The following is a 25773-nucleotide window of genomic DNA, read 5'->3' as shown; positions in this document are numbered from 1 at the left end:
GGCTATTCAGTACTTTTTTTTTTTTTTTTTTTTACCAGCCTATAATAGATCTCTGTAAGGGTTGGAAAGAGAAATGGTATAAAATGTGGATAATGGCAGGGATACCCAGAGTTATATGACTCCGGAGCCACGTTTTCAGTCACCATTAATGTAAAGAAGCACATGACTCCTATATGACTGGTAGAATTTAGTATAATGTCACATTCATTTGGTGAAATTAACAGTCTTAAGGAGCCACCAATTAAGCATAAAGGGACTCATGTTACCAGAAGTCTGTGGTGTGAACATCACTGCCTTAGAGACATGGGAATCCTCTAAGATATCTTTAAATTTCTTTTTTTTGTATTGGGGTATAGCAAATTAAAAACAATGTTGTAATAGTTTCAGGTGAGGAGCAAAGGGTCTCAGCCATACATATACATGTTATCCATTCTCCTCCCAACTCCCCTCCCATCCAGGATGCCGAATAACTTTGAGCGGAGTTCCATGTGCCTTGTAGTAGGTCCTTGCTGGTATCCATTTCAAATACAGCAGTGTGTACACGGCGACCCCAGACTCCCTGACTATCCCTTCCCCGTGCCTCCGCCCTTCCCCCCAGCAATCATAAGCTCGTTAAGTCTGTGAGTCTCCTTCTGGAAGACCTCTAAGATTAGATGCGTCCAAACTAAGAGTGTTTACATTTTTCTCACTGTGATCTCTTTTTGCTTGGAAATCTCTAGAATGTTCTTGTGTACATCATTTACATGATACGTTTTGACACCTGAAAGATGATCACATTTGCCTAGCAAAGGCCAAGATTGCAAGTCACACTCATTCCTTATTGGATCCTTTTTGGATAGTGTTCAGGCTTCAGGATTAACTGCTTTTACTAAGAGAACTACCTGCAGTTATCCATTTGTAACTGGTTTACTGCAGACTTCACTCAATAGACAGGGCTTCCCTGATGGCTCAGACTGCAAAGAATCTGGCTGCAATTCAGGAGGCACAGGAGATGTGGGTTTGATCCCTGGGTCAGGAAGATCTCCTGGAGAAGGGCATGGCTACCCACCCCAGTATTCTTGCCTGGAGAATTCCATGGACAGAGGAGACTGGCAGGCTACAGTCCATGGGGTCACACAGACTTGGACATGACTGAGCGACTAACACTTTCACTTTACTCAATAGACCAACATATAGTGGCATCCTTTTCCCCCTCCAATCATATTTAACTACTATTCTCCGTTGATCTTTTTTTTTTTTTTCATTTTGTAATTGTGTGTTTGGAAGACTCCTTAGCTTTGCAGTAGCTTTCAGATTTTAAAAAATTTAGTTGGGTTAGGATGTGGTAGTTGGGATAAGCAACTCTCTCTGACACCACATAGGAATGAGTCAAATGTTACAAAAGTCATGTTTGAAAACATCATCAAGCCATGATAGTAATAACAACTAACATGGTCATGCTCAGTCGTGTCTGACTCTTTGCTACCTAATGGACGGTAGCCTACCTGTTTCCTCTATCCATGAGATTCTCCAGGTAAGAATATTGGAGTAGGTTGTCATTTCCTCTGCTAGGCAATCTTCCCAACACAGGGGTCGAACTGGCATCTCCTGAATTGCAGGCAGATTCAAGAGAAACTAAAATTCCAGAGAAAGGAGGACATTTCACAGTTGATCTCTGAAAGGAGTATGTGTATTTTCCTTCCCAGGCCTCTGGTGATTCTGAGAGTGGGCTAAAGAGCAGAACTTTACCTGGACAGAGGGCTGCTGCTCAGAGAAAGAGAAATTAGCCGAGCTTTCAGCAGTTGTTTTGATGGTGAGAGAAACTGAGACTTGAAGGTCCTCAAATTAATGGCCATTTTTTTTTCTCAGAAGAGACTTGCTGAATCCTGACCCTGGTAGGAGCAAAAGAACCAGGCCAAAGGTTTATAAAAAAGCAGAGTGAAACCTCCCACCATTTCACAGTGTTTAGGAAACCAAGCAAAGAGGCCAAAACCAAGCAAGAGCCTCAGTCCTAGAGGGAGTGGTGAATTGATGCTGAGGGACTAAAAAGCCATTTCTCACCTGGGGGCAATGAACAGATTTTCTCCCTGCAGCTGGAAGCCTGAGTGTCTGTCTTGACTAAACACAAGGTGGCAGCCGGCCGGCTCAGAATCCAGCGGAGATTTGGGTTTTCATGTGTCGCTACAATAACAAACTTAGAGACCAAAAGGGACTCAAATGCATGGCTGCTCTGTCTCTAAAGACAGATGTTGAAGCTGAGGTCCAGTGCAAAAGTGGTCTACTGAGACATCTGAGAATCTCTAGCATCTCTAGCAAGGGTTGAGGAGCAAAGGTGAATTAGGCTCTCCACTGAAGACTGTACCCTACAGCACAGATAGACTGAGTGTCTTAGTTTGCTAAGACTGCCATGACAAAGTGCCATAGACTGAGTGACTTCAATAGCAGAAATTTATTTTCTCACGTTTCTGGCCTCTGGAAGTCTAAGATCAAGGTGTCAGCAGGGATGAGATTTTCTGAGACCTCTCTCCCTCTCCCTGACTTGCAGTTGACCACCCTCCTTGCAGATTGTTTTTTTTTTTTCTTTGATTTGGACCATTTTTAAAGTCATCATTGAATTTGTTACAATGTTGCTTCTGTTTTATGTTTTTGGTTTTTTGGCCACAAGGCATGTGGCGTCTTAGCTCCCTGACTAGGGATCAGACCTGCATGTACCTTCTCTGGAAGTTTAAGTCTTAACTGCTGACCACCAGGGAAGTCCTCTGCTGATCATTCGCTTGGCCATCCCTTTGTGTTTGCACCTCTGGTGTATCTTCCCCTTCTCATCAGGGCACCGGTCCTACTGCATTAGGACCTCATCCTAGTGACCTCATTTAAACTTAATTACCCTATCTCCAATTGTAGTCATTTCCAAGGTGCTGTGATTAGGGCTTCAGAATATGAAACACACTGGGTCGGGGAGTGAAGGGTTAGGAGTTAGGGGTAGAAGGTAGGGGTTCAGCCTGAAACACTGAGTCTTACCAGACTTCCAGCCCATCTCTATCCCAAATCAATCCCTGACTTGATGACCAGAGCAGCCTCTCCTTCATAGCGAGATACAGCAAAACATAACAAAGGAAAGGATATTTCTGAAAGCAGATAGTATCTGGAGCTTTTATAGATGCTTGACATTTAAGAAAATTACTAAGTGCCTTCATAACCAGAAGACAAATTCCCTTCCTTATTAGGTATTTTTAGGTGCAAATGAATATCTACCATTGTCATCTGTGGCTGTTTCACTCATAAGCATTCTAGTGTGTGTGTGTGTGTTCAGCGCTAAGTCACGTCTGACTTTTTGCAACCCCATGGACTGCAGCACGCCAGGCTTCCCTGTTCTTCACTATCTCCCAGAGTTTGCTCACATTCGTGTTTATCAAATCAGTGATGATATCTAACCATGTCTTTCTCTGTCATCCTGCTTCTCCTTTTGCCCTCAATCTTTCCCAGCATCAGGGTCTTTTCCAGTGAGTTGGCTCTTCACATCAGGTGGCCAAAATATTGGAGCTTAAGCTTCAGCATCAGTCCTTCCAAAGAATATTCAGGGTTGATTCCTTTAGAATTGACTTGTTTAATCTCCTTGCTGTCCAAGGGGCTCTCAAGAGGCTTCTCCAGCACCAAAATTGGAAAGCATCAGTTCTTCAGTGCTCAGCCTCCTTTATAGTTCAACTCTCCATAAATGACTATTGGAAAAAACATATCTTTGACTAGATGGACTAGACCTCAAACTTTAGCAGGCATATGAACTACCTTCATTACTATCTTAATGAAATGAAGACTGATTCAAGATGGCTTCCCTGGTGGCTCAGACTGTAAAGAAACTGCCTGCAATGCAGGAGACCCTGGTTTGATCCCTGGGTTGGGAAGATCCTTTGGAGAAGGGAATTCCCATGGACAGAGGAGTCTGACAGGCTACAGTCCAAGGGGTCACAAAGAGTCGGACACAATTAAGTGACTAATACTTCACTTTCTATATGTCTGGAAGGGGCCTGAGAGTCTGAATTTCTATAACAAGCTTTACGGGATGGTCCTCAGACCATCCTCCTAACCAGCTGCTGATCAGTGAGTGATGACTGTGTATGCTGGAGTTTAAGAAACATTGCCCGATAAATAATGCCTCAGATTGCTTCTAGCTCTGAGATTCTGTTAACTTTTTAAAAAAAAAAAACCCAATATTTTTAAAAGGTAGCCATATTCTATCTCTTTGACCATAAAACAGTGCATTTTTGTGAGCTTGTATAGGACTCTGAGGGGAGCCAGAGATTTCTGTCCTGGTCAGGTTTCCATGTGTTTATTATAGTAAAGGTTATTCTTTATCTCATTCCAAGTGGAACAAGTAAATCTGATGATTTTATATGTTTTAATTTGAGATACAGAGAATTATAGTAACATTTTTGTTAGAAAAAAGGCTATGTTTCAATGATGCATTCGTTATATCAGAGACCTTCCTGGCTGTGACAATAGTCTGCGGAAAGGATCTGGGTTTTCTCCTTGTCCCAAGTGAGTTTCTCCACTGCTGCCCACACCTTCCCTTCTTCCTTCCAGCTGAGACCCTTCAGGGAAAGATTGCTTCTTCCTCACCTACCAATGAAGTCCAGGCTTGGACACCTTGGTGCATGGCCTCTTCCTCCCTGGATCTGGATACCTAACAATAGCCTAGCACCACTCACATATGAAAAAAGACAACAATCACCCTCCTCCTACGCTTAGGGTGGCAGTGCCTAGGCTCTTTGTAAGAAGGGTGACTCATTTAAGAACACCTTCTTACATCAACTTTTGGGGTGCTTTGTTCAGCCACAGCAGGGGTAGCACAAGTGGCCTCTTAATTGAACAGTTAGCTTGTGAAGGAGTCAGTAAGGATTTGATGAAAGAGTAGCACTCACTATGTGCTACCTGATTTTCCTTTGTTTCTGTTTTTCAGGGTAAATTTAGTATGTAGAAGGTTGAGCTAATAAAGTTGATAGAGAAGGAAATGAATTTGTTTTACAGGAATCTTAAGAAATGTTCAAGATGGAATATATAATTTTCTACATGACCATTCCTAGGAATTGATCTTTCTTGCTTTATTTGTTGATATTGTAAAAGTCCAGACAAAAGGAAGTTGTAGGAACTTTAAATATGTAGCCAGGCAGACATTCTTATGTCCCAGGAAGGGATGGGGGAGGGGTATGGTGAAGAAAAACAGGGCGAAGAACTGCTAATAAGACCAAAAAAGGAAAAATGAATTTCTAAAGAAGACCAGAAAATCTCAGGAGGCATGACATTGCTGATGAACTGGAATATTCCAGATGCTATGGAGACAGTCATTGCTTCATCCCTTTCTCACCAAGAGGTCTCTGCTAAATCTGTCCAAGGTTTATTTATGGGTTTTTGTTTTTTTTTTTTTCAGTGACATATTCCTCCCTCAGTCCTGTCTCCCTGTCTCTCTGCTTCCTCTCATCTTTTCCCTGTCATCTCTTCCTTCTCTTTCTTTTTCTCACCCCCTTCAATTTTCTCTCTTCTTCCTTCCCTTTCTTTCTCTCTCATTTCTTCCCCCTTCCCTCTCTGTGTCACATACTGTTCTAAGCGCTGGAAAGATGTCTCTTTCACAACCACCTATGGAGTCTCTTATTAACCCCATGCCAGAGATAACTGACGTAAAGGGAAAAGACAACTGGCATAAGGAGGTTAAATAATCTCCCAGCATCACTCTGGGCAGAGTTTGAATGATCCAGGAGGGGACTTCCTTAATGGTCCAGTGGCTGAGACGCTGTGCTCCCAATGCAGGGGGCCTGGGTTTGATCCCTGCTTTGGGAACTAGATCCCGCATGCCACAGCAAAGGATCCTACATGCCATAATGAAGATCATGATCCCATGTGCTGCAACTTAAGACCTGGCACAGCCAAATAAATAATATGTTTTTTTTTTTAATTTCCTATTGTCTGGAAATTGTATACAACTCCAGTTCCATAACATGATAGATTGATCTCCCTCCCCAGAGTTGACTCTTGTGTGGCCCCCCCTTAGTGGCCCCGTGTTAGAATGCCTTCTGAATACTCACTCTTTTCCAAACACAGATGGGCTTTTATGACTCCATGCCTGCTACATCACACCTTCTTTGCTTGGTCGCCTTCTCCTTTGCCTCAGACTCCTACTCACTGTTCAAAACCCAGACGTCCTCTGTTGTGAAGCCTTTCTTGATGCTTACAGGCTGCATCAGTTACTCTTCACTCTGCATTAAGACAGCAATGTACCCACATTTTCATTTTAGAACTTACTACATTGTCCTGGATTATTCATACATTTGTGCTGCCCACTAGACTCTAAAGTCACCTAGAGAAGGAATGGGACCTTATTCACTGACAAACCCAGTATTTCACTGTGAGGAGGGATGTATATTATGTAAGAAAAGCATGATTAATTTGTAACCTATATACTGTCACATCAGTGGTATTGATCTTAAATATATAAATTAAAACTCGACACATAAACTGATTTAAGCAAACATTTCCTATAAAAATTTGACTTTATAAAATTTAGAATTGGTTTATTATTTTGTCTTTAAGTTCCTCTAAATTAAGAGTTCCACTTCTGATTTAAACGTGCCACGATACAGGAAAATATGAAGTACGGATACTTTTTAAAAATACTTCTATTATGTAAAGTGAAGTTAACTCTGTCTTTCCCTCCCCTTTGCACATGTGCACACAGACAGACAGGCAGACACACACACACACACACTCTCTGAATATGCAAATTGATCAGTGAATAGCTTTAGACATTTTCATAGTTTGCAACTTTTGGTTAAGAAACTTATTTTCTCTATGCAGTTTATTCATATTAATAAGGTATAAGTGTTCTACTGATAAAATCAGTATAAATTTAGGAGTTTAACAACTATATTGCAACAATTGTCAGTATTTTTATCCCTTTGTCCAATATTATATTGCAAAGTATATGTATATATTTATACATGCGCTCACTTTATGCGGTCATATATATGTTTACTCTCACCATTTTTTTTTTACTTCTTTTGCTTTCTAAATTCAACTATATCTCCTTGGTTAATTCTTTTTGGATGTCAAATATGTATGTGTATATGGGTTGTATATATGTGAATATTCACTATATATATTTCTATTATATATATATATACATATATAGTATGTGTGTATATATACACACAGTATATAGTCTGCATATACATATATATATATACACACATACTATATTTAGTCTACATGTACATACATGCACACACATTACATTGCAGCTTGCCATGTATTAATATATGGTTTCTGAGTTTCCTTATCCTTTGAGGCCAGCTAATGATTTCCAGATAGTGAGACTGAAGGTATATCTGAACATTCTGGACCAAAGAATGTTAATGCAGCTACCAACCTGGAAATGCTCTTAGCTAGTGAGCACTCTGTCATGAAATCCGAGTTGAGTGTGTTCTGTAAATTATGTTGTTGACTCTGTCGGGATCTCTCCTGTCATTATTTTGTGCTCTGGTGAACGATTTTGAGTCATGATGACTTACTGACAAATTGTGCAAGTGATAATGCTGGATCTGTCATAAAGAAACAAAGAATATGATTGCCATTGCTGCACCTCCAAAGGGATTTTGTTTAAATGACCCCCTAAAATGCTGATCCATTACATGTTCCTGGGTTCCTCTCTCCCATCTATCTCACCATGCCTCTGCTCTCCAATTAAGCAAAGTTTTCTTGTATATTGCTCTGTATTCATTTGACTTGTTCATCACATCTTTACTGCAAATTTAGATATAGTAGATTTAAGATTTATGTTTTCTTCCTGCTTTTACTAGCTTTTTCTTAAGTGAGAAAGATAATTGTGATTTCTTTTTATCTGAAAAAACATTTAATAGAGAATCATAGAGTCAGTAGCAATACATCAGAGTCAATATCCTGGGCCAGGAAAGAACACCGGATAGTTTGAAAAGGCCTCGGGTAATTGTGATGTACAACCAGGGATGAGGGTCACCACTTAGTAGAAGAAATATGTCTACTTATTATGTAAGGGGTTGATTTTTCACCTGGAATGCTTTTGAAACATAAGAAAATCTTCCCCAGATGACTGTTTTATACTATTTTCCTCTTTGGGGCTTCCCTGGTGGCTCAGTGGTAAAGAATCTGCCTGCAATGCAGGAGGCTGCCTACAATGCAGGAGACAGGGACTTGATCTCTTGGTTGGGGAGATCTCCTGGAGTGGGAAATGGCAACCCATTCCAGTATTCTTGCCTGGGAGATCTCTTGGACAGAGGAGCCTGGTGGGCTACAGGCCATGGGGTCACAAAAGAGTTGAACACAACTTAGCAACTAAACTGCTTCCATCATTTTCTCTCTTCCACAATTGAGAATTCGTTTTCAAATGAATCTGGATACGGTTATCTCAAAATTTGGCTGAGAATTCTTAAGTGGGAGGGAGATCCTAAAAGGATGGTGCATCTTGGTTCTTATGCAGAGAATAAATATGTATAAGCACTCATGGACTGGCATTCTCTAGGTCACTCTGTTCTTTCCCTGGAATGCTGAATGAAGGTTGCTTTTCCAGGAGATTGAAAGTGATTCACCTAAAGCCCTGATATCTCTGTATTTGCCAAGGAGTGTTGAGCTGAGGATTCAGGCAGCTCTGTCTACTTAGGGACATCAGGAATTTCAGGAACTATAAAAGGACAGTTCGTAGCTGCCCATGGTGGAAGCTATACTCTAGTACCTTCAGTAATGATTAACCACAGAGTCTGAATTGATGCCAGATGAAGGAAGATGAAAATGGCACCTGGTATGACACTTCTGCACTGGTTTCTACTCTGAAAGTGGTTCTTCACTGGTTTCTACTTCTGAAAGTCATTCAGAAAATGTTTGTTTTTCTCCTTAGGTCCGAACCAGTGTCGCACCTGAACACAAGGATCCCCCACCAGAGGCTGGGGTAAGTGTTTCTTATGTCCCCAAAAGGCATACATGCTGCTTCTAAGCTAATCATTTGGATTTTTCTCCGGCCTGCTGCCTGGTAGCTGACAAGAAAAATTGAGTTAAATTAACTGGGTGTGACTATGCAAGGAGACACTGTCACATATTTGCTGAATTGCATGGACTTCATTCCTTTTCTCCTGAAAATCATCATGATGTGAATTCATCTTTAGTTCAGGTAGCTAGAGAAAAGTCTAGAAATTGCCCTGCAGGAAACTGAGATGCCATTGGAACCAACATTCCTGGACCAACGGGAGGCTGGGAAATTGAAGATGTGAGCTCTTCTCCTCCAGCAAGGAGACAGAGGACTAACTGGCCATGGGACTGTGATGTTTCTGCTCCCTGCGGCTTCAACACTGTTGCTGTTTATAGTCGTTCAGTCGTGTCCAACTCTTTGCGACCCCATGGACTGCAGCATGCCAGGCTTCCCTGTCCTTCACTATCTTCCAGAGTTTGCTCAAACTCACGTTCATTGAGTCAATAATGCCATCCAACCATCTCATCCTCTGCCGTCCCCTTCTCCTGCCCTCAGTCTTTCCCAGCATCAAGGTCTTTTGCAGTGAGTCAGTTCTTTGCATCAGGTGGCCAAAGTATTGGAGTTTCAGCTTCAGCATCAGTCCTTCCAATGAATATTCAGGGTGGATTTTCTTTAGAATGGACTGGTTTGATCTCCTTCAGCACAGGTCAAAGAGAAACTGCCACCGAAGTATGGCCCAGTGTTGGGAGATCCAGCTAAGGTTTCCTGCTGCATCAGAACCATCACCTCTCCAGCTTTTAGAAGTTGGGAGAACAAGAGGTTAATAGATGATTTTGCTTAGACAAGGCAGCGGAAGCTCTTGAAAAGAGCCCAGAAGGCTTGTCCCCGGGATCTTGCATTCAGAAAGGAGGAAGAAGTCCAGACCCTGTCTAAGAGACCCTGTGGCTGAGCCAACTGAAAGGCCTGCTTGAAATTCCCTGAAGTCCTACATGCAATTAGCAGCCTTCTTCTGGTGGGTGTGGGGAACCCTGTACTAGGTAGCGTTCACTTCCTCATTGGCCACAGCTGCCGTTCCAATGGCCAAAGGGAGCCATCCAGAAAGCATGAACTGGCTGCGAAGTGAGTCAGCCGCCTCTGCATCTGTTAGCGAAGGCGAAGAAAAATGATGCCTCATGCTCGTTCATGCTGAACACTGACTTCAGATTTCTTCCTGGGGCAGGTTGACTAACTCTGATTCAAGTGAATTTTCATGCTTTGTTTCCTGCCTGTCCCTTCAGCCTCTTTTGCTCTTCTTACTTCTACCACCAATGTCACTGCCAAGACTACAGGGGCTTCTATACTTTTCCCCAAGGGACCAGCAAGTCCTTCCAGCCTCAGGCTTCCCTCCCAGCAGGCCCCATGCAGTCTCCCTGCCCAGCTGCTGCTCCCTACTGGTGCTATCTCCCATACCGAGATTTTGGTTTGCCATCTATCTTGTATTTGTTTAGACCACCAGAATACAAAGGGAGGGTGTGTCCAAAGATAATCACATAACATGGTAAGAATCTAGTACATTTTATGACACATCAGATATCAGTGAAATGGCAGTTATATTGCTGAACTATATCTCAAGCATGATAAGCATGAGCCTAAATAAGTCAGTACGCCTTGGGGGCTTCCTTGGTGGCTCAGATGGTAAGAATCTGCTTGCAATTCAGGAGACCCAGGTTTGATTCCTGCATCAAGAAGATTCCTTGGAGGAGGGAATGGCAACCTACTCCAGTATTATTGCCTGGAGAATTCCATAGACAGAGGAGCCTGGTGGGCTACAGTCCATGGGGTTGCAAAGAGTCGGACATGGCCAAGCAACTAACACTTTAGAGCATGCCTTGGCTTTCTGACATTCTCAGAATACATGATATTCTGATAGGGAAGAATTGCCACACCTTGAGAAGCTATGAAGGACCACTGGATAATATACATCTCATCACTCCTCAGAACATTTGTTTGGATACTGAAAAAATTCTTGAGAGTTTAAGTTCTTGGTCAATGTGTCAAGAACGCTAGCCACTAAGTACTCCTATTTTTAAAATGAGCTAAACATTTTATTATAAATCTTTCAAATATGCTCCACATGTTTCTTTACATTCTTCAGCAGCATCTATTAGATGCACCCACACCTTTGTTGATGACTTAGTCAAGCGGATACCAATTTGTGCTGCGAGAACTTTTCAGGTATATTCATAATAAAGATGTAATTTTATAATATATATGACTTCACCCTAAAGTGCTCTTTTATGTTTTTTGTAGACTCTTCATCACATTGTAATAGATTTCCTCTCAGTTTTTTTTTTTTTCCTTTCTAATGTATTTTTTCAGCCCAAATAGTTCATGTATGCTCTGTCCCTCCCTGTGGGATGGGCGACTGTGCAACCATGTCTGTCAGGGTTGAGAGTGAAGAAAAAATACTTGTACAAAGGTATGAAAAAAGCCCTGTCCTGTAATTTATTTGTAAGAGATGTTATGTATCAGCCTCATGATATCAACCTCAAGTTTTCAAAGACCTTTTACAACTTACACCGCAGTTACTCTATATAGTTTTATGAAAATAGGACAGAGTATAACAGACATATCCATTTAACCTCAAAACCAGCACTGTCTAATAGAAATATAATGTGTGCTACATATATAATCTAAAATTTTCTAGTAGCCCATGCTTTTAAAAGTGTAAAAAGATACAGGTGAAATTAATTATAATATTTTATTTAACCCCATCTATGCAAAAATTTTATCATTTCAAAATGTAATCAATGTAAAAATCATTAATGATATATGTCACACTCTTCTCATATCACATCTTGTAACTCTGATGTGTATTTACACGTAGAACACATCTCAATTCACAATAGCTGCAAACTAGTGCTCAAGCTGGATAATGCAGCTCTGGACAGCACTTGAAAAAATTTGGGAGGTTCATGCAAGTTGAAGTAGAAAGAAAACCTGTTACTTGGCATAAAAGCTTCGTGACGTGAACATAGGTGTTGGAGGTATGCATATAGGGGGAGTACTTCCGCCAGGTCCTGGTATAATACCAGGGCACCAGACTGCTGAGGACGTGCTTCAGGGAAGTATGCAACCCTGCTGAGCACTGTGTATGTCTGTGACTCGAAGAGTCCTTGCTGGGACTGGTGGGATGGACTGTTTATCTGTACACTCCCCATAGAGCAGGGCTAGGGATTGACACAGATGTCTTGCTTTCTCCACCCTGCTTGATATCACTCTCCAGCCAGGTGAAGGATTGAAGTGGTGCATCTAGCAACATAATAATCATCTACTTTGGGTGCTTGCATCAGAATGATAACTGTGAGTGTTGCATTGTCCTGAGCAGGCCAGGAGGGTCAGAGCCACACAGAGTGGGGACAGAGAGCCTGTCAGAAGGAAAGGGAATTGCCACCTGTCCTGGAAATGAGGCCCACAGCATGAGGCGGGATGAAAGAATTCTGGACTGAAGAGTAAGGAACCTGGATTCTAACTTGGCCTCTGCATATTAACTAGTTTTGTGATGGGGTGTAAGCCAGTTAACTCCTATGGTCCCTGATTTTTATCTACAGGTGGGCCATGTCTCCACAAGTATTAACTTTCTTTGATTTCATCCAGACTCCACAAGTCTTAACTTTCTTTGATTTCATCCAGACATTTCTTGGGCTCTGATAAACAATCCACATGATCTAATAAAAATTTGAGTTACAAGAAAACATACTTATCGTGTACTCAGCACTATGAACTGCAAGGGACCACATAACATTCACATCTCTTTTTCACTAGGGTGTTGTTCAGTTGCTAAGTTATATCCAACTCTTTGCAACCCCATGGACTGCTGCATGCTAGGCTTCTCTGTCCTTCACTGTCTCCTGGAGTTTGCTCGAACTCATGTCCATTGAGTCATAATGCCATCCAACCATCTCATCCTCTGTCGATCCTTTCTCCTCCTGCTCTCAATCTTTCCCAGCATCAGGGTCTCTTCCAGTGAGTCAGCTCTTCACATCAAGTGGCCAGAGTATTGGAGCTTCAGCTTCAGCATCAGTCCTTCCAATGAATATTTAGGGTTGATTTCCTTTAGGATTAACTGGTTGATCTCCTTGCAGTCCAAGTGACTCTCAAGAGTCTTCTCCAACACCATAGTTTGAAAAGCATCAGTTCTTCAGTGTTCAGCCTTCTTTATGGTCCAACTCTCCTATCCATACATGACTACTAGAAAAACCATAGCTTTGACTACACAGATCTTTGTCAGTAAAGTGATGATTCTGCTTTTTAACACACTGTCAAGGTTTGTCATAGCTTTTCTTCCAAGGAGCAAGTGTCTTTTAATTGGCTGCAATCACCGTCTGCAGTGATTTTGGAGGCCAAGAAAATAAAATCTGCCACTGTTTCCATTCTTTCCCTATCTATTTGCCATGAAGTGATGGGACCAGATGCCATGATCTTAGTTTTTTGAATGTTGAGTTTTAAGCCAGCTTTTTCACTCTCTTCTTTCACCTTCATCAAGAGGTTCTTTAGTTCCTCTTCACTTTCTGCCATTTGGCAGAAAAACTTACTTTTCACTAGAGTTTATTTCAAGTTATATTTTGCCTGAATTTAACTTTTATTTTTAAACATGTGTTTTCCTTTTTTATAACTGGAATTAGTCTCAGACATTTTTTAATACTCTGCCTTTTCCAAAAATACTTAAAGTGGACTTATTTATGTTTAAGTCATTTGACTTCTGGGCATATTTTCCTTAAGCACTACATAATCTAATATTTATGCAGTGGTTTCTATTTTTCCCAGCAATGTACTAAGTGCTTTGCCTAGATCACTTTAATTCTTATAACAGTAACTATGAGAAAGAACTATTATCATATGCAACTGTTTCATACAGAAACTAAGGCCTAATGTGTTGGAATAAATTGTACAACTCCTACGTTTGTGAGAGACAAGACAGACCTACAGAGCTCTTCAATGCCCATCAGTGGACAACTAGCCTGGGGGCTTGGAGAAATGATTTATTTGCCCAGATTTTAATTTTTGGATATAATCCTGAATTTAGAACAGCACTTCAGACTTCCAACTCTAGTGACACTGTTTTTTTTTTTTTATTTTCCCCCCTAATATTGGAGCTTCTTTAAAATCTTTAGGATAAGAATTTTAGAAACAACATTGAAGGAGAGATAAAAATGTTCCCTAAGTTATACGTGGAATATAAAAAATTTGTTAAAAATGATTTTATTAAATTATATGATTATGATTAAAATGGCAGTAAGATAAAGTAACTATATTAAGTTTATCTTGTGCATTAACACTGTGTGCTATTTCCCCTTCATGGGGATTCAAGTTTAAGAAATAGAGCAGACTGTTTTCTCTAATTCATTCTTTTACCTAGAGTCCAGTGAATATTCATGTAAGTGAATGATATGTCCTCCACTTTCTGAGGTGTGGAAGGTCATAATCTTATTAATATTTTCATGAAGTGAAGCAAACCCATAAAAACCTTCTAGAAAGTAAATGTATGGGCAAGTCCATTGTTCAGTATGGCAATGTGAAGTTATGCACTGTCTGTAAATTGGGGAATTTTATTAATGCCTTTTATTTGTTTTTTTTTTTTTTACTTTTAATTGAAGGATAATTGCTTTACGATGTTGTGTTGGTTTCTGCCATAGGAGAATTTGAATCAGCCATAAGTATACATACATCCCCTCCATCTTGAGCCTCCCTCTCACTCTCCTGCATCCCACCCCTCTAGGTAGTCATAGTGCAACATGAAGGCCAGTGCTAATGTATAGTTAGTTTTAGAATAAAATTTAAAAATTTTAGAATATATAACACTTGCTCTGGTTTAACATGGTTTCATAATACTATTGGGCTTCCCAGGTGGCTCAGTGGTAAAGAATTCGCCTGTCAAGGCAGGAGATGCAGATTCGACCCCTGGGTTGGGAAGATCCACTGGAGAAGGAAATGGCAACTCCACTCCAGTATTCTTGCCTGGGAAGTTCCATGAACAGAGGAGCCTGGTAGGCTGCAGTCCGTGGGCTTCCAAAGAGTTGGACATGACTTACCGACTGAGCACGCATAATACCTAAGGTGATTTGTAATGGACTGTATGATTTCTGTAAGCTCTCTCTCAAAGGATAGTATCCTTTGATGTTAATCATGGTACTGACAGTTGTGATGGAAAAGACTGACTCACAAGCATCCTTTTTTGGCACACTGGAAGCTCTCACAGTGCAGCAATGGGCATAGCATACAATCCCTATGTTCTGAACAATGGACTGAGCTAGAAGATGGATGAGCTAGGGTCCTGCTTCCTCAGTAGCTCCGGGTCTGGTGGGCAGGAGAGACATCAGTGGCTTGTGGTCACAGACTACTTGCAGCTGTGTCTCTTGGTGTGTCTGCAAAGCATTTCTGAAAATAGCCCCTCCACCTGTTCCTTCCTACATTCCCGTCTGGGACATCTGCTACTTTTATTGCTGAAAAGACCACAATAACATGCATGGCATGTGCAGTTTGTTTTCTTAATTCTAAAACCATCTATACCTTCAAAATCTTAAAAGGCAAAGGGAAGAAATAACTTGAATTTTGGGGACACTGACATTTCTACTGAGTTAAGCATTTTCTTCGAGTGAGGATAATGATTGAGGGGTGGAATTTAAATTAAAGCCCCTAATTACCAGTGAAATAGTAAGTGAGACATGTCTTCAAAGTACTTAAATGCTAAAGTGAAGTTCACTAACATAGTACACAATCTGCAAGCTAAAAAATTGTTTTGATTTCCCACAGTTCAGTGAACTCTGTGCTCAGTTGCCCAGTTATGTCTGATTCTTTGTGGCCCCATGGACTGTAAGCCCACCAGGCTCCTCTGTCCATGGGATTTTTCCAGGCAAGAGCACTGGAGTGAGCTGCGATTTCCTACTCCAGGGTGTCTTCCCAACCCAGAGATAGAACCTGCATCTCTCGTGTCTCCTGCGTTGGTCGGCAGATTCTTTACCACTAAGTAGTTTGTAAATGGTTGGGTGGCATCACCGACTCGATGGACATGGGTTTGGGTAGACTCCGGGAGTTGGTGATGGACAGAGAGACCTGGCGTGCTGCAGTTCATGGGGTCGCAAAGAGTCGGACACGACTGAGCAACTGAACTGAACTGAGTTTGTAAATATCTGCAGGAGGATTTCTTCTATGTATCACAGAATAACTTACTTGAAAGGTAGTGTGTAATGCCATCTGTTCATTCATTTATCATCACTCACTATCACACACCTAATGTTATGCAGTGTTTTATCAGAAAGCAAAACTCATTGGGGAACTTCAAATCTCAATTTTTATTTTGTAGGGAGGGCAAAATAGGCAATTAAATACGTAATATTTAAGTGACAGTAGAAACAATACATCAGGATAAGGAATGGAGACTAGCAGTGTGGGGGAGGGAGCCCTTTTACACAGAGACAGCCTAGTAGGCCTCTGCTGAGGTGGTGTAAATGCTTTTGTTCAGCTGGGTCTCTCCTCGACTAGCTCAGCCCCTTACCGAAAAGTTACCCTAAATTTCCTGAAGCTTTGTTCATACAGCTCATGGACTTCTTTTCTGCCTTGATTCACTCTCATCACTCATGTCATCAGAGCTTGTTTCCACACATCTTCTCTTTTCGCATAACATTCTTCATCTGATAATTTAGTCTTCTGTGATTCTGGGTTTGGGACTTGTTGTCTAAACCTCCTTTTTGAGTTTCATGTGAATCAACTGGGCTTATCATTACTAACATACCGATATCTCCAACTTGACAACCAAGTTGTATTTCAAATTTTTGCCTTTAAGACTTTTGAACCAGTTCTTCTAAGTTAGAGCTTTGAAAAGAGAAGAAAAATTTTGACCTGAAGCTTTTCTCCCCTATGGCCAGTGATCCCTTTGTGTAGATGCAGTCTTTTATGTATGAAATAATTGCACACTTTCTTCTGAAAAGACCCAGTTGACTTAAACCTGGCATCTCATTTTAGGGCAGGCTGGTAACAGACCTATGAAGAGAGAATGTTCTGAAAGATGTAGTGTGGACTTCTTGTAAAGTATTGCAAAGTGTTAGGCAGCAATGGTATGGGTAATAATATGGGTTTGGTATTTTCATGTTTACATCTTGACCTTGAAAGGAGAATGAAAAATCCTATTTATGGTATACCATAATATTCTGACTTTTAAATCACAAGCAGCCAGGACTATTAAAAAGAGGTGAAAGATTTTTATCCTGGAAAAGAAAAACCAATTTAGTGTTTTATTCTTCATATTATGAGTCAGAGAATGTAGAAGGTAGATATATTCATAGATAGCCAATACCCAGTATGATAGATTAAAAAAACAATTTTAGAAAGTGTAACTAAATAAGTACCATTCTTTTTTGTGTGTTGGAATGAAATTGTCCCATGATAGTGCAGAAATAACAAAGGAAACAAATACTTTCAAACATTGCTGTGATGGGGGAGAAATATAGCATTTCTATTTATAGCTTGTACAGAGTCTCACATAAAAATAGCTTCAACTAACAGATTTGCTCATATCTGGAATACAAAGTTAGTGCTGCCCATGCCTTGAAGAATTCTTATAAGAACAAGCACGGCATTGGTAAACATTGAACGTTTGTCATCTTTTCTTTTTTACGAGTTTTCTTATGGGGAATTTGTTTGTGGAAAAGTCCTGGCTTCTCTGTTGGCTGTTTTGTTATTTTCTAGGCTGTTCATCTCTGTTTTTAGTGAGAAGGATGAATTCACACCCCCTCAATCTCACCCCGTGAAGTAGATTTATGGGTGTACTTTAGTCAGTGGCATATTTGTCGGGCTAATAGAGTTAACATTTCATTCTTCTAAAGACTAATTTTGTGTGATTGACGTGATATAAAAGAAGGATCTCGGAAGTTAATAGAAACAATTCTTTCTTATTTGCAGCGAAGTTTCCTGGGCTATGCCAGTTTTAAAGTCGGGGAGCTACTGAAGTCCAAGGAGCAAGTGCTGGCTCTGAGCCTGAGGTAGGTCTCAATGCTATTAAAGTTAACAGCCCATCATATTTATGGAATGCTTGTTGGGTTTGAGAAGTCGCAGCTCTTACAGATGTTTAGATGTCAGCTCTCAAACGGCTTAGTTCTCCACTGTAGTAAGTTACCGGGAAATAGCAATTATTCAAGTTCACATTCAAGTTTGTGTTTCAGATGGTCAAAGGTTATCAGTTCTTGTAGGGGGAAATATGATATTATTAACAAACTAGTGGTGGCTAGAGGGGAAGGGGTGGTAGGGGGGATGAAAGAGGTGAAGGAGATTAAGCAGTACAAACTACCAGTTATATACTGTATAAGCCATAGGAGTGTAATATATAGCATATGGATACAGTCAGTATTATAATAGCTTTGTATGGTGCTTAACCTATAAAAATATGAAATCATTATGTTGTACCCCTGAAGCCAATATAATATTGTAAGCAGCCCTTCTTCAGTATAAGATAAAAAATAAAGTGATGAAACTTTAAATGCAACTTCAAAAAATGATGAAATTTCAAAAAAATAAGGTGAGGAAACTCTTTGAAAGCAAGCAAGTAAATAGAAATGATGGGCGTGTCATTAAATACTATTTCAAAATTATGTTGTGTTTTTTTTTTTTTTTTATAAATTTATTTATTTTAGTTGGGGGCTAATTACTTTACAATATTGTAATAGTTTTTGCCATACATTGACAAGAATCAGCCATGGGTTTACATGTGTTCCCCTTCCCGAACCCCCCACCCACCTCCCTCCCCCTCTCATCCTTCTGGATCATCCCATTGCCCCGGCCCTGAGCCCTTGTCACATGCATCGAACATGGAATGGTGCTCTGTTTCACACAGATAGGAAAAGAAGAAGTAAAACTCTCACTGTTTGCAGATGACATGATCCTCTACATAGAAAACCCTAAAGACTCTACTAGAAAATTACTAGAGTTGATCAATGAATATAGTAAAGTTGCAGGATATAAAATTAACACACAGAAATCCCTTGCATTCCTATACTCCAATAATGAGAAAACAGAAAGAGAAATTAAGGAAACAATACCATTCACCATTGCATCAAAAAGAATAAAATACTTAGGAATATATCTACCTAAAGAAACAAAAGACTTATATATAGAAAACTATAAAACACTGATGAAAGAAATCAAAGAGGACACAAACAGATGGAGAAATATACCGTGTTCATGGATTGGATGTTGTTTTTTTTTATAAATTTATTTATTTTAGTTGGGGGCTAATTACTTTACAATATTGTAGTAGTTTTTAATCAGGTGGGTTTCTTGGTTTGAAATATGTTTGTTAGAGGCAACTGGCAGATTTACGATAATAAAGGGTAAGCTGATTATTCTTTTTTGAGCTTATTTTGTTGCTGTACAATTAAATATAAACATAAGTTAAAGCAGATTCATATAGCAACACACACCAGGTTTAGAGATGATTTTGGGGATGATTACCATGGTGCCTCGGGTGGTAAATGGTGACTCAGACAGTAAAAAGCCCAGGTGGCAATGCAGGAGACCTGGCTTCGATCACTGGGTTGGAAAAATCCCTCGGAGGAGGGCATGGCAACCCACTCCAGTGTATTCTTGCCTGGAGAATCCCCAAGGACAGAGGAGCCTGGCGGGCTGCAGTCCACGGGGTTGCAGAGTCGGATGCGACCGAGCAACTAAGCACAACACGGCACAATTTCAGAAGACAATACAACAATCTTTAGGAAGTTGCACAGTGTTTTAATACTGAGAAGAATATTAAATAATCATTTTTCTTAACTTCCTTATAAGTTAGAAAAAAAATAGTATGCCATTTTCCAATTGTATAATAACTTTAAAATTATGTATGCTTGGAGAATACTACCTTACAATATTTATACAGTATATATAAATATAAAAATTATATAGAACACTGTTTGTAACTCTTGAATGATTTACATAAGGGAACAGGCAATGTGTCTTAAGTGTCTGTGCCCTCTGCCCAGCCCCTGAGGATTCATTATAACCAGTTTATTTCAGTGTAGATGCCATGGTTTATGGTGGAATCTGTACTGCTGGCTGTCTGCTTTCTGATTTTTCCTGATACTTATAGTTTTGCATTTTGACTTAAGAGATGATTTAAAATAATTTAAAGTAATTCACGGTCTTATAGAAAAATAAGTTTTGATGGCTCCTACAGAGGCTGGCGTATTCTTTTTGGCTTCCTTTTGGCTATTGTTTTTGTTGTATTTTATTGACGTAATAAATCTGTGTAGTTTTGTGGTGTTATTCCCGATAGAATTTTGCTATGGTTATTTTCCATAGGAAGTGTGTAAGTGCCAGCTAAAGTGTCTGTCTATCATTGTCACTGATATTCTGGAAGATATCTATTATCCATCTAGCATGGCAGTTAGATGTGACCTGAGTGCCCCAAATTCATGATATGAGATGTCAGACATTGGGCTTGCTGAGAACCACTAGCAGGTCACACGTTTTCTGTGTATGCTACATGACCCTGTATTCCTCACCTTGCTGAACACACCGTAGTATTGATCATATCATAACTGTTGTTAACCTCAACAGCCCACTGCACATGTTTAGATACAGGCTTTGAGAAAGATATCAGAAGCCAAGAGATCTTTAGTGGAAGGAAAATACCTGAACACACAATTAGAGGAAGAGCAGGAACAGGAAGATCTAGTTTAAGGTATTACACTGAGGTTGAAAAAAGTAACATAATTCTAGATTTACAGGAAATCAAGACACTTTTGATTTTAAACTCCTGGTTCTTATTTATTTGATTTTGATTGTATAAAAGGAAACCAAATTTAGCAACAAAACTTTGCATTTTCTGGAAAAAATAAATTTTGAAATGGCTAGATTACTGTCTTTTTCCCATTTTGGGTTTTGCCAAATTTGTGGATTTCTTTGCCTGTGAACAAGACACATTATACACTTGTTATAACCTTAAGTTATTAAGTTATAATAAGTGAATAATGTGTTGATTTCTGGTGCTTTGTGTTTTTACATCTGTTGTAATTTATCTTCTTTCCACTGACTTGGCAACCTCTGAGGTACTGAGTCAGAAAAGTGTTAGATCAGGGATGCACACATGCTTACGTGCTAAGTCGCTTCAGTCATGTCTCACTCTTTGCGACCCTGGGGACTGTAGCTGGCCAGTCTAGGGGATTCTACAGGCAAGAATACTGGAGTGGATTGCCATGCCTTCGTCTAGGGGATCTTCCTGATCCCGGGATTGGACTCACGTCTCTTGCATCTCCTGCAGTGGCAGGCAGGTTCTTTACCACCAGTGCCACTTGATCAAGGATAAGAAGCATTGGTTTTTTTTTGGTTTTTTTTTTTTATTGGTTTTGTTTTTACTATGCCTTTACACTAATATCTCACTTTTATTCCTTCTATTCTCCAGTCATTGTTTCTAAAGCAATAGAATTCTCAGATTTCTGTAAAAAAAAACTTCACAGAAATAAGGGTATACTTGTCGGCACCATACTTGGATGGCGAATATCCCTAGAATCTGTCTAGTTTTTTTGTGATCACTGTCCCTTTGGGTTGCTTCATTTCAGATAATTCAGATTTAAAGCTCCCAAAGTCATTCCATGGAGTTTAATAGTTTAATGTGGCCACCGCATCTTATGTGCTGTGAACTGGGATTTTTGAGTTTGAGGTGAATTTTTTTTCCACAGAAAACTTAAAGAGCAAGAAGTGTGTGCTTTATTTATAGACTTAAATCAAATTTCATGAAATATGACAGTGCATTTTTGAAATTGTAGACTAAAACCTGTTTGCTTATATTGGGGAGAATGAGACATTATGTGTTTTATGCTCTGATGAGTATATTAGAGATGTTGTTTCATTGACCCTTATCAAATTAGCCTATGATGGTGTTATTTTTGTCATTTTATATATTAAGAAACTGAGGTATAGAAAAAGTTAAGTAATTTGCACAAAGTTACAATGCTGTTACATTGCAAAGCCAATGTGTGAAGCCACATTTTTCTGTCTGCAAAGCCTGTGCTCTTTTTTTTTTTTAAAGTTTTTTGGAATTTTTCTTTTTTTTGATGTGGACTATTTTTTACAATATTGCTTCTGCTTTAATGTTTTGGTTTTTTGGCCTCTAGACAGGTGGAATCTTAGCTCCCCACCACGGACCAAACCCACATCCCTTGCATTGGAAGGCAAAGTCTTCACCACTAGATCACCAGGGAAGTCCCAAACCTGGGCTCTTAGTGACCCACTTTTTGTCTCTTTGGACAGAAGAGAAAACTGAGATCTAGTTAAAACATGTCACACATTGCATGACTTGGTAATGGCAGAACAGAGCAAGGACACAGGTCAAGGACCACTTGTTCAAGGTGTCTGCCACATTGATTTCACCACTCATTTTATAGCAGATGAAGACCTGATGAGTCCCAGTGGCCATGGAGAACTCAGGGATGTTAGCCATCATGGAGTTAAGCGAGAATCAGCCTGCTACATTAAGAATAAGTGGAGACGGAGGGGAGCCCGGGCAGTCTCTTCTCACCCCAGAACCATGACCCTGTACCTGCTTTACTGCCGAAGCTCTTAACAATTACTTGCTCTGCCAACCTGACCTGAGTCTCTTGGCATTGTAACAAACCGAAATTTAGAACAATGACTTAACAACAGAATGGAGAAGCAGATCTTTCTCTGGCAATGGCGCTAGAGGTCACAGGAAAAATTACATTTCTCATAAAGTAGTCAGACAATCACAGAGGCAGAAAAAGTAGGGGAGGGCAAAAATTCTTTCCTAGGAAATCCTCCTCAGAAGAACTGAGAGAGATAAGAAGAAGTATTGGCTTAGCCAAAAAGTTCATTCGGGTTCCCGTAAGTCGTCACCAAAAACCCGAATGAACTTTTTGGCCAACCCAATAATTTGACCTTGTCTGACCTTTACTGCCCATCTCCACGCAGTCCGGATTTCATTCAGTTCTTGCTCATTGAGCAAGCATTTATCATGAATTTTTCATATGCCAACTACAGTTATAGGTTCTTAACAGATTTTTAAAAATAGCAACAGAGTTCATATTTTGCAGTTGATACTACTAATAAGAATGATGACAAAAAATCCCATTATTCATTGAGCATCTACTAGCATGCAAGGGATCTGTTGGGTGCTTCTCCTACACTTTTTTATGTAATTTCTTCAGTTTTATCATCCCAGTTTTATAGCAGCTTGTCTAAAATTCCACAGCTGCTGATTGTAGGATTAGAATTCAATTGGGTCTGACTCCAGAGCTTCCTCTGCTTTGGTTTTCCTGCCTAATAGGAAACAAATGATCCCATAGAATCTTTACCCTGTTCTCTACTTTATATTCTATCTTTGGGAAAGTTTTAGGGACCTCAATTATTTCTTCTTAATACTTTAATCTTAAAATTCAGTTCTAAATGCCTGTGACATAATAGAGGTTCAAACATATTTTGCTGGGTTTTGATTCATGATGATGACTTTCTTATACTTTTATGGATGCTAAATATGAACCTGGAGCCATTTATTTCCAAGTTGGAGACACCTAAATTAGTGAACATTATGCAACCTAAGTATTAGAGTATATCTGAGACATGTAACTTCCAGAGTAATAGTGAGTGATGGATTGTAATTTGCTTGAAAAGCTGAAAGCCTCACTTGGAATTCACATTTATTTCAGTGTAGGTCACATTGTCTTGTCATGGGAAACTTTCAGCTCATCTTAACAACTGTTCTGTTATTTCTTTTGTAATCTTCTACATGTAGTCCCCCCAAATTAAGGAAACGTTTATGTAATTTTATCATAGTGGATGTGAGAAAATTTTCTTGAATACAGAAGTATAAGTGTTTACCCATAAAAAGAAAATTTATGTTTCCTTTTCATTTATTACTTCTTCCACCTATACAGTAGCACTGTCATGTACCATACAACATAAGACTTCAATGATCCTGCATAGGTATATGGTGTTACGTTTTAAAATGTACAGATGTATGGTAGCGGCTATGAAAGAAACATAATAAACTTCTACTGTATTTAATTTTTTCCTACTTTATGTAACATTTTTATGTATATATTCATGCAAATACTTCATAGATTGTATGGATAGATATGTTTATATTATTTTAGAACTTTTACTTTCTCACAAACCTTTACTGTTTATTTTACACTAGTGTCAAATACATGTGTTTAGAGATGGTAAGATTCAAATTATGGAGTCTTTTAAGTTTTGTTTTATTTTTTGGTGCTTTGCTTAATTTAGCCTCCTCACATACACATAGCACACACACATATTTCAGTTTTGTTTCTAAAAATGGAACAACAGCAAAAAAAAAAAAAGCCCACATATTTTAAACTGAATCTCCCAAAGGCATGCTCTTAATTTAAGAGCAGGAAGCAATAGTAAGGAGAAGTTCCTTAGGCTGTAACATACAGTTTTCCACACAAGCATATGCAGAGTGATAAAAAAAAAAGTAATTGTCACTGGCATCTTGCATGTTGGGAGCCAAGGCATATTCTATAGGCCATAGGGCAGTGGGTCAGAATCAGTCTGTTACTATGATGCATGAATGCATCTGAACTCCCATAGTAACCTGAGACCATATATTGACAATAGACTTTTAAGTGACAAATTTATTTTTCATTTGAAATAAAATTAAACTTTCTTTATGGGTTTCCTACTACTACTCTTTTCCTACATGCAAATAATGCTTACTTTAAGCGCCAGATGCAGTCTTTAAAATTGTATGTGTGATGAATACTTTCATAACGTCTTTTCTTATCAGCATTTACTTGGACTTCAGAGATGATTTATAAGATCATATACAAGCATCGTAACAATCACGTATATTTTGAAGATGTTTTATTCTCTTTTAAAAGTCACTTCTAGTTAGATTTTCTAGCTACCAGAAAGTAGAATTACAGCAAAAAATTCTTCTGGTTTCACCACACTAACTTTTATGCATGTCTAAAACATTCTCTATATTAAATAAGGGCAATGGGCATTGATTGACTGGTGGCCACAAAGCCTGCTTTAAGAGACAATAGCAGATCAGTGATTATTTTACTAAAGAGATTATTTACTAAAATTATGAAAGGCACCAGTGGAAAGTTTGAGGATAAGAATAGCATGTAAAAGCTAACTTAATTGATGCACTTGCCTTGAATTTTCTAAAAATGCCCATCCTAACCCCTGAAAGCAATGCATAAGAAAACTGCATTTTTTTCCTTTGAGAGTGAGCAGGCAAGAACACAAGCACATCAGTAGCAAATGCACACTCGTGTTTGATTCAGATACGCCTTTATGTGGAATGCCTCGAATCATTGGAATGTTTTATTCACCATGCTTTTGACATGATTCAGAATGAAGACCCAAAGCTCCCCCAAGACACTGACCCGAACCTCATAGATCCGTGTGTGATTTGCTCAGTCGCTTCAGCCATGTCCAACTGTGAGACCCCATAGACTGTAGCCCGCCAGGCTCCTCTCTCCATGGGATTCTCCAGGCAAGAAGACTGGAGTGGGTTGCCATTTCCTCCTCCAGGAGATCTTCTCCACCCAGGGATCAAACCTACGTTTCTAGAATCTCCTGCATTGCAGGTGGGTTCTTGACCACTAGCGCCACCTGGGAATAGGAAGCTATAACTAACACTATTTGAAATTTATGATGGATTAAGCATTTCATATTGAATCTTCTGATAACCTTGCCTGAAAGGTGATATCATCATTCCTGTTTTACAAAAAAAAGGAGTAACAGCAGGATGACTTCTTAAGGTGACACAGCTGGGGCAGCATGGTAATTAGAAGAGG

At 39.6% G+C, this 25773-nt stretch overlaps 1 protein-coding gene across 50 annotated transcripts in view; it reads left to right on the top strand.

Annotated features, from left to right (window-relative positions):
* Positions 1 to 25773, top strand: part of INPP4B (inositol polyphosphate-4-phosphatase type II B) — an 802877-nt gene that overhangs the window by 521896 nt on the left and 255208 nt on the right. For 46 of the 50 annotated variants that reach the window (XM_081543596.1, XM_081543565.1, XM_081543580.1 and 43 more), the window contains 2 exons: positions 8894 to 8944; positions 17900 to 17979. In XM_081543596.1, the coding sequence (XP_081399722.1) occupies positions 8894 to 8944; positions 17900 to 17979 (131 nt within the window). Of the gene's footprint in view, positions 1 to 8893; positions 8945 to 12347; positions 12454 to 17899; positions 17980 to 25773 lie in introns of those variants that run through there. The other 4 variants (XM_081543610.1, XM_081543609.1, XM_081543607.1 and 1 more) reach the window with 1 other exon arrangement.

The sequence above is a fragment of the Giraffa tippelskirchi genome, chromosome 11 (genome assembly GCF_054371585.1).
Source record: "Giraffa tippelskirchi isolate mGirTip1 chromosome 11, T2T-mGirTip1v1.2.pri, whole genome shotgun sequence".
Lineage (NCBI taxonomy): Eukaryota > Metazoa > Chordata > Mammalia > Artiodactyla > Giraffidae > Giraffa > Giraffa tippelskirchi.
The sequence above is the reverse complement of the archived record's forward strand: the minus strand, read 5'-3'. Positions and strand labels throughout refer to the sequence as shown.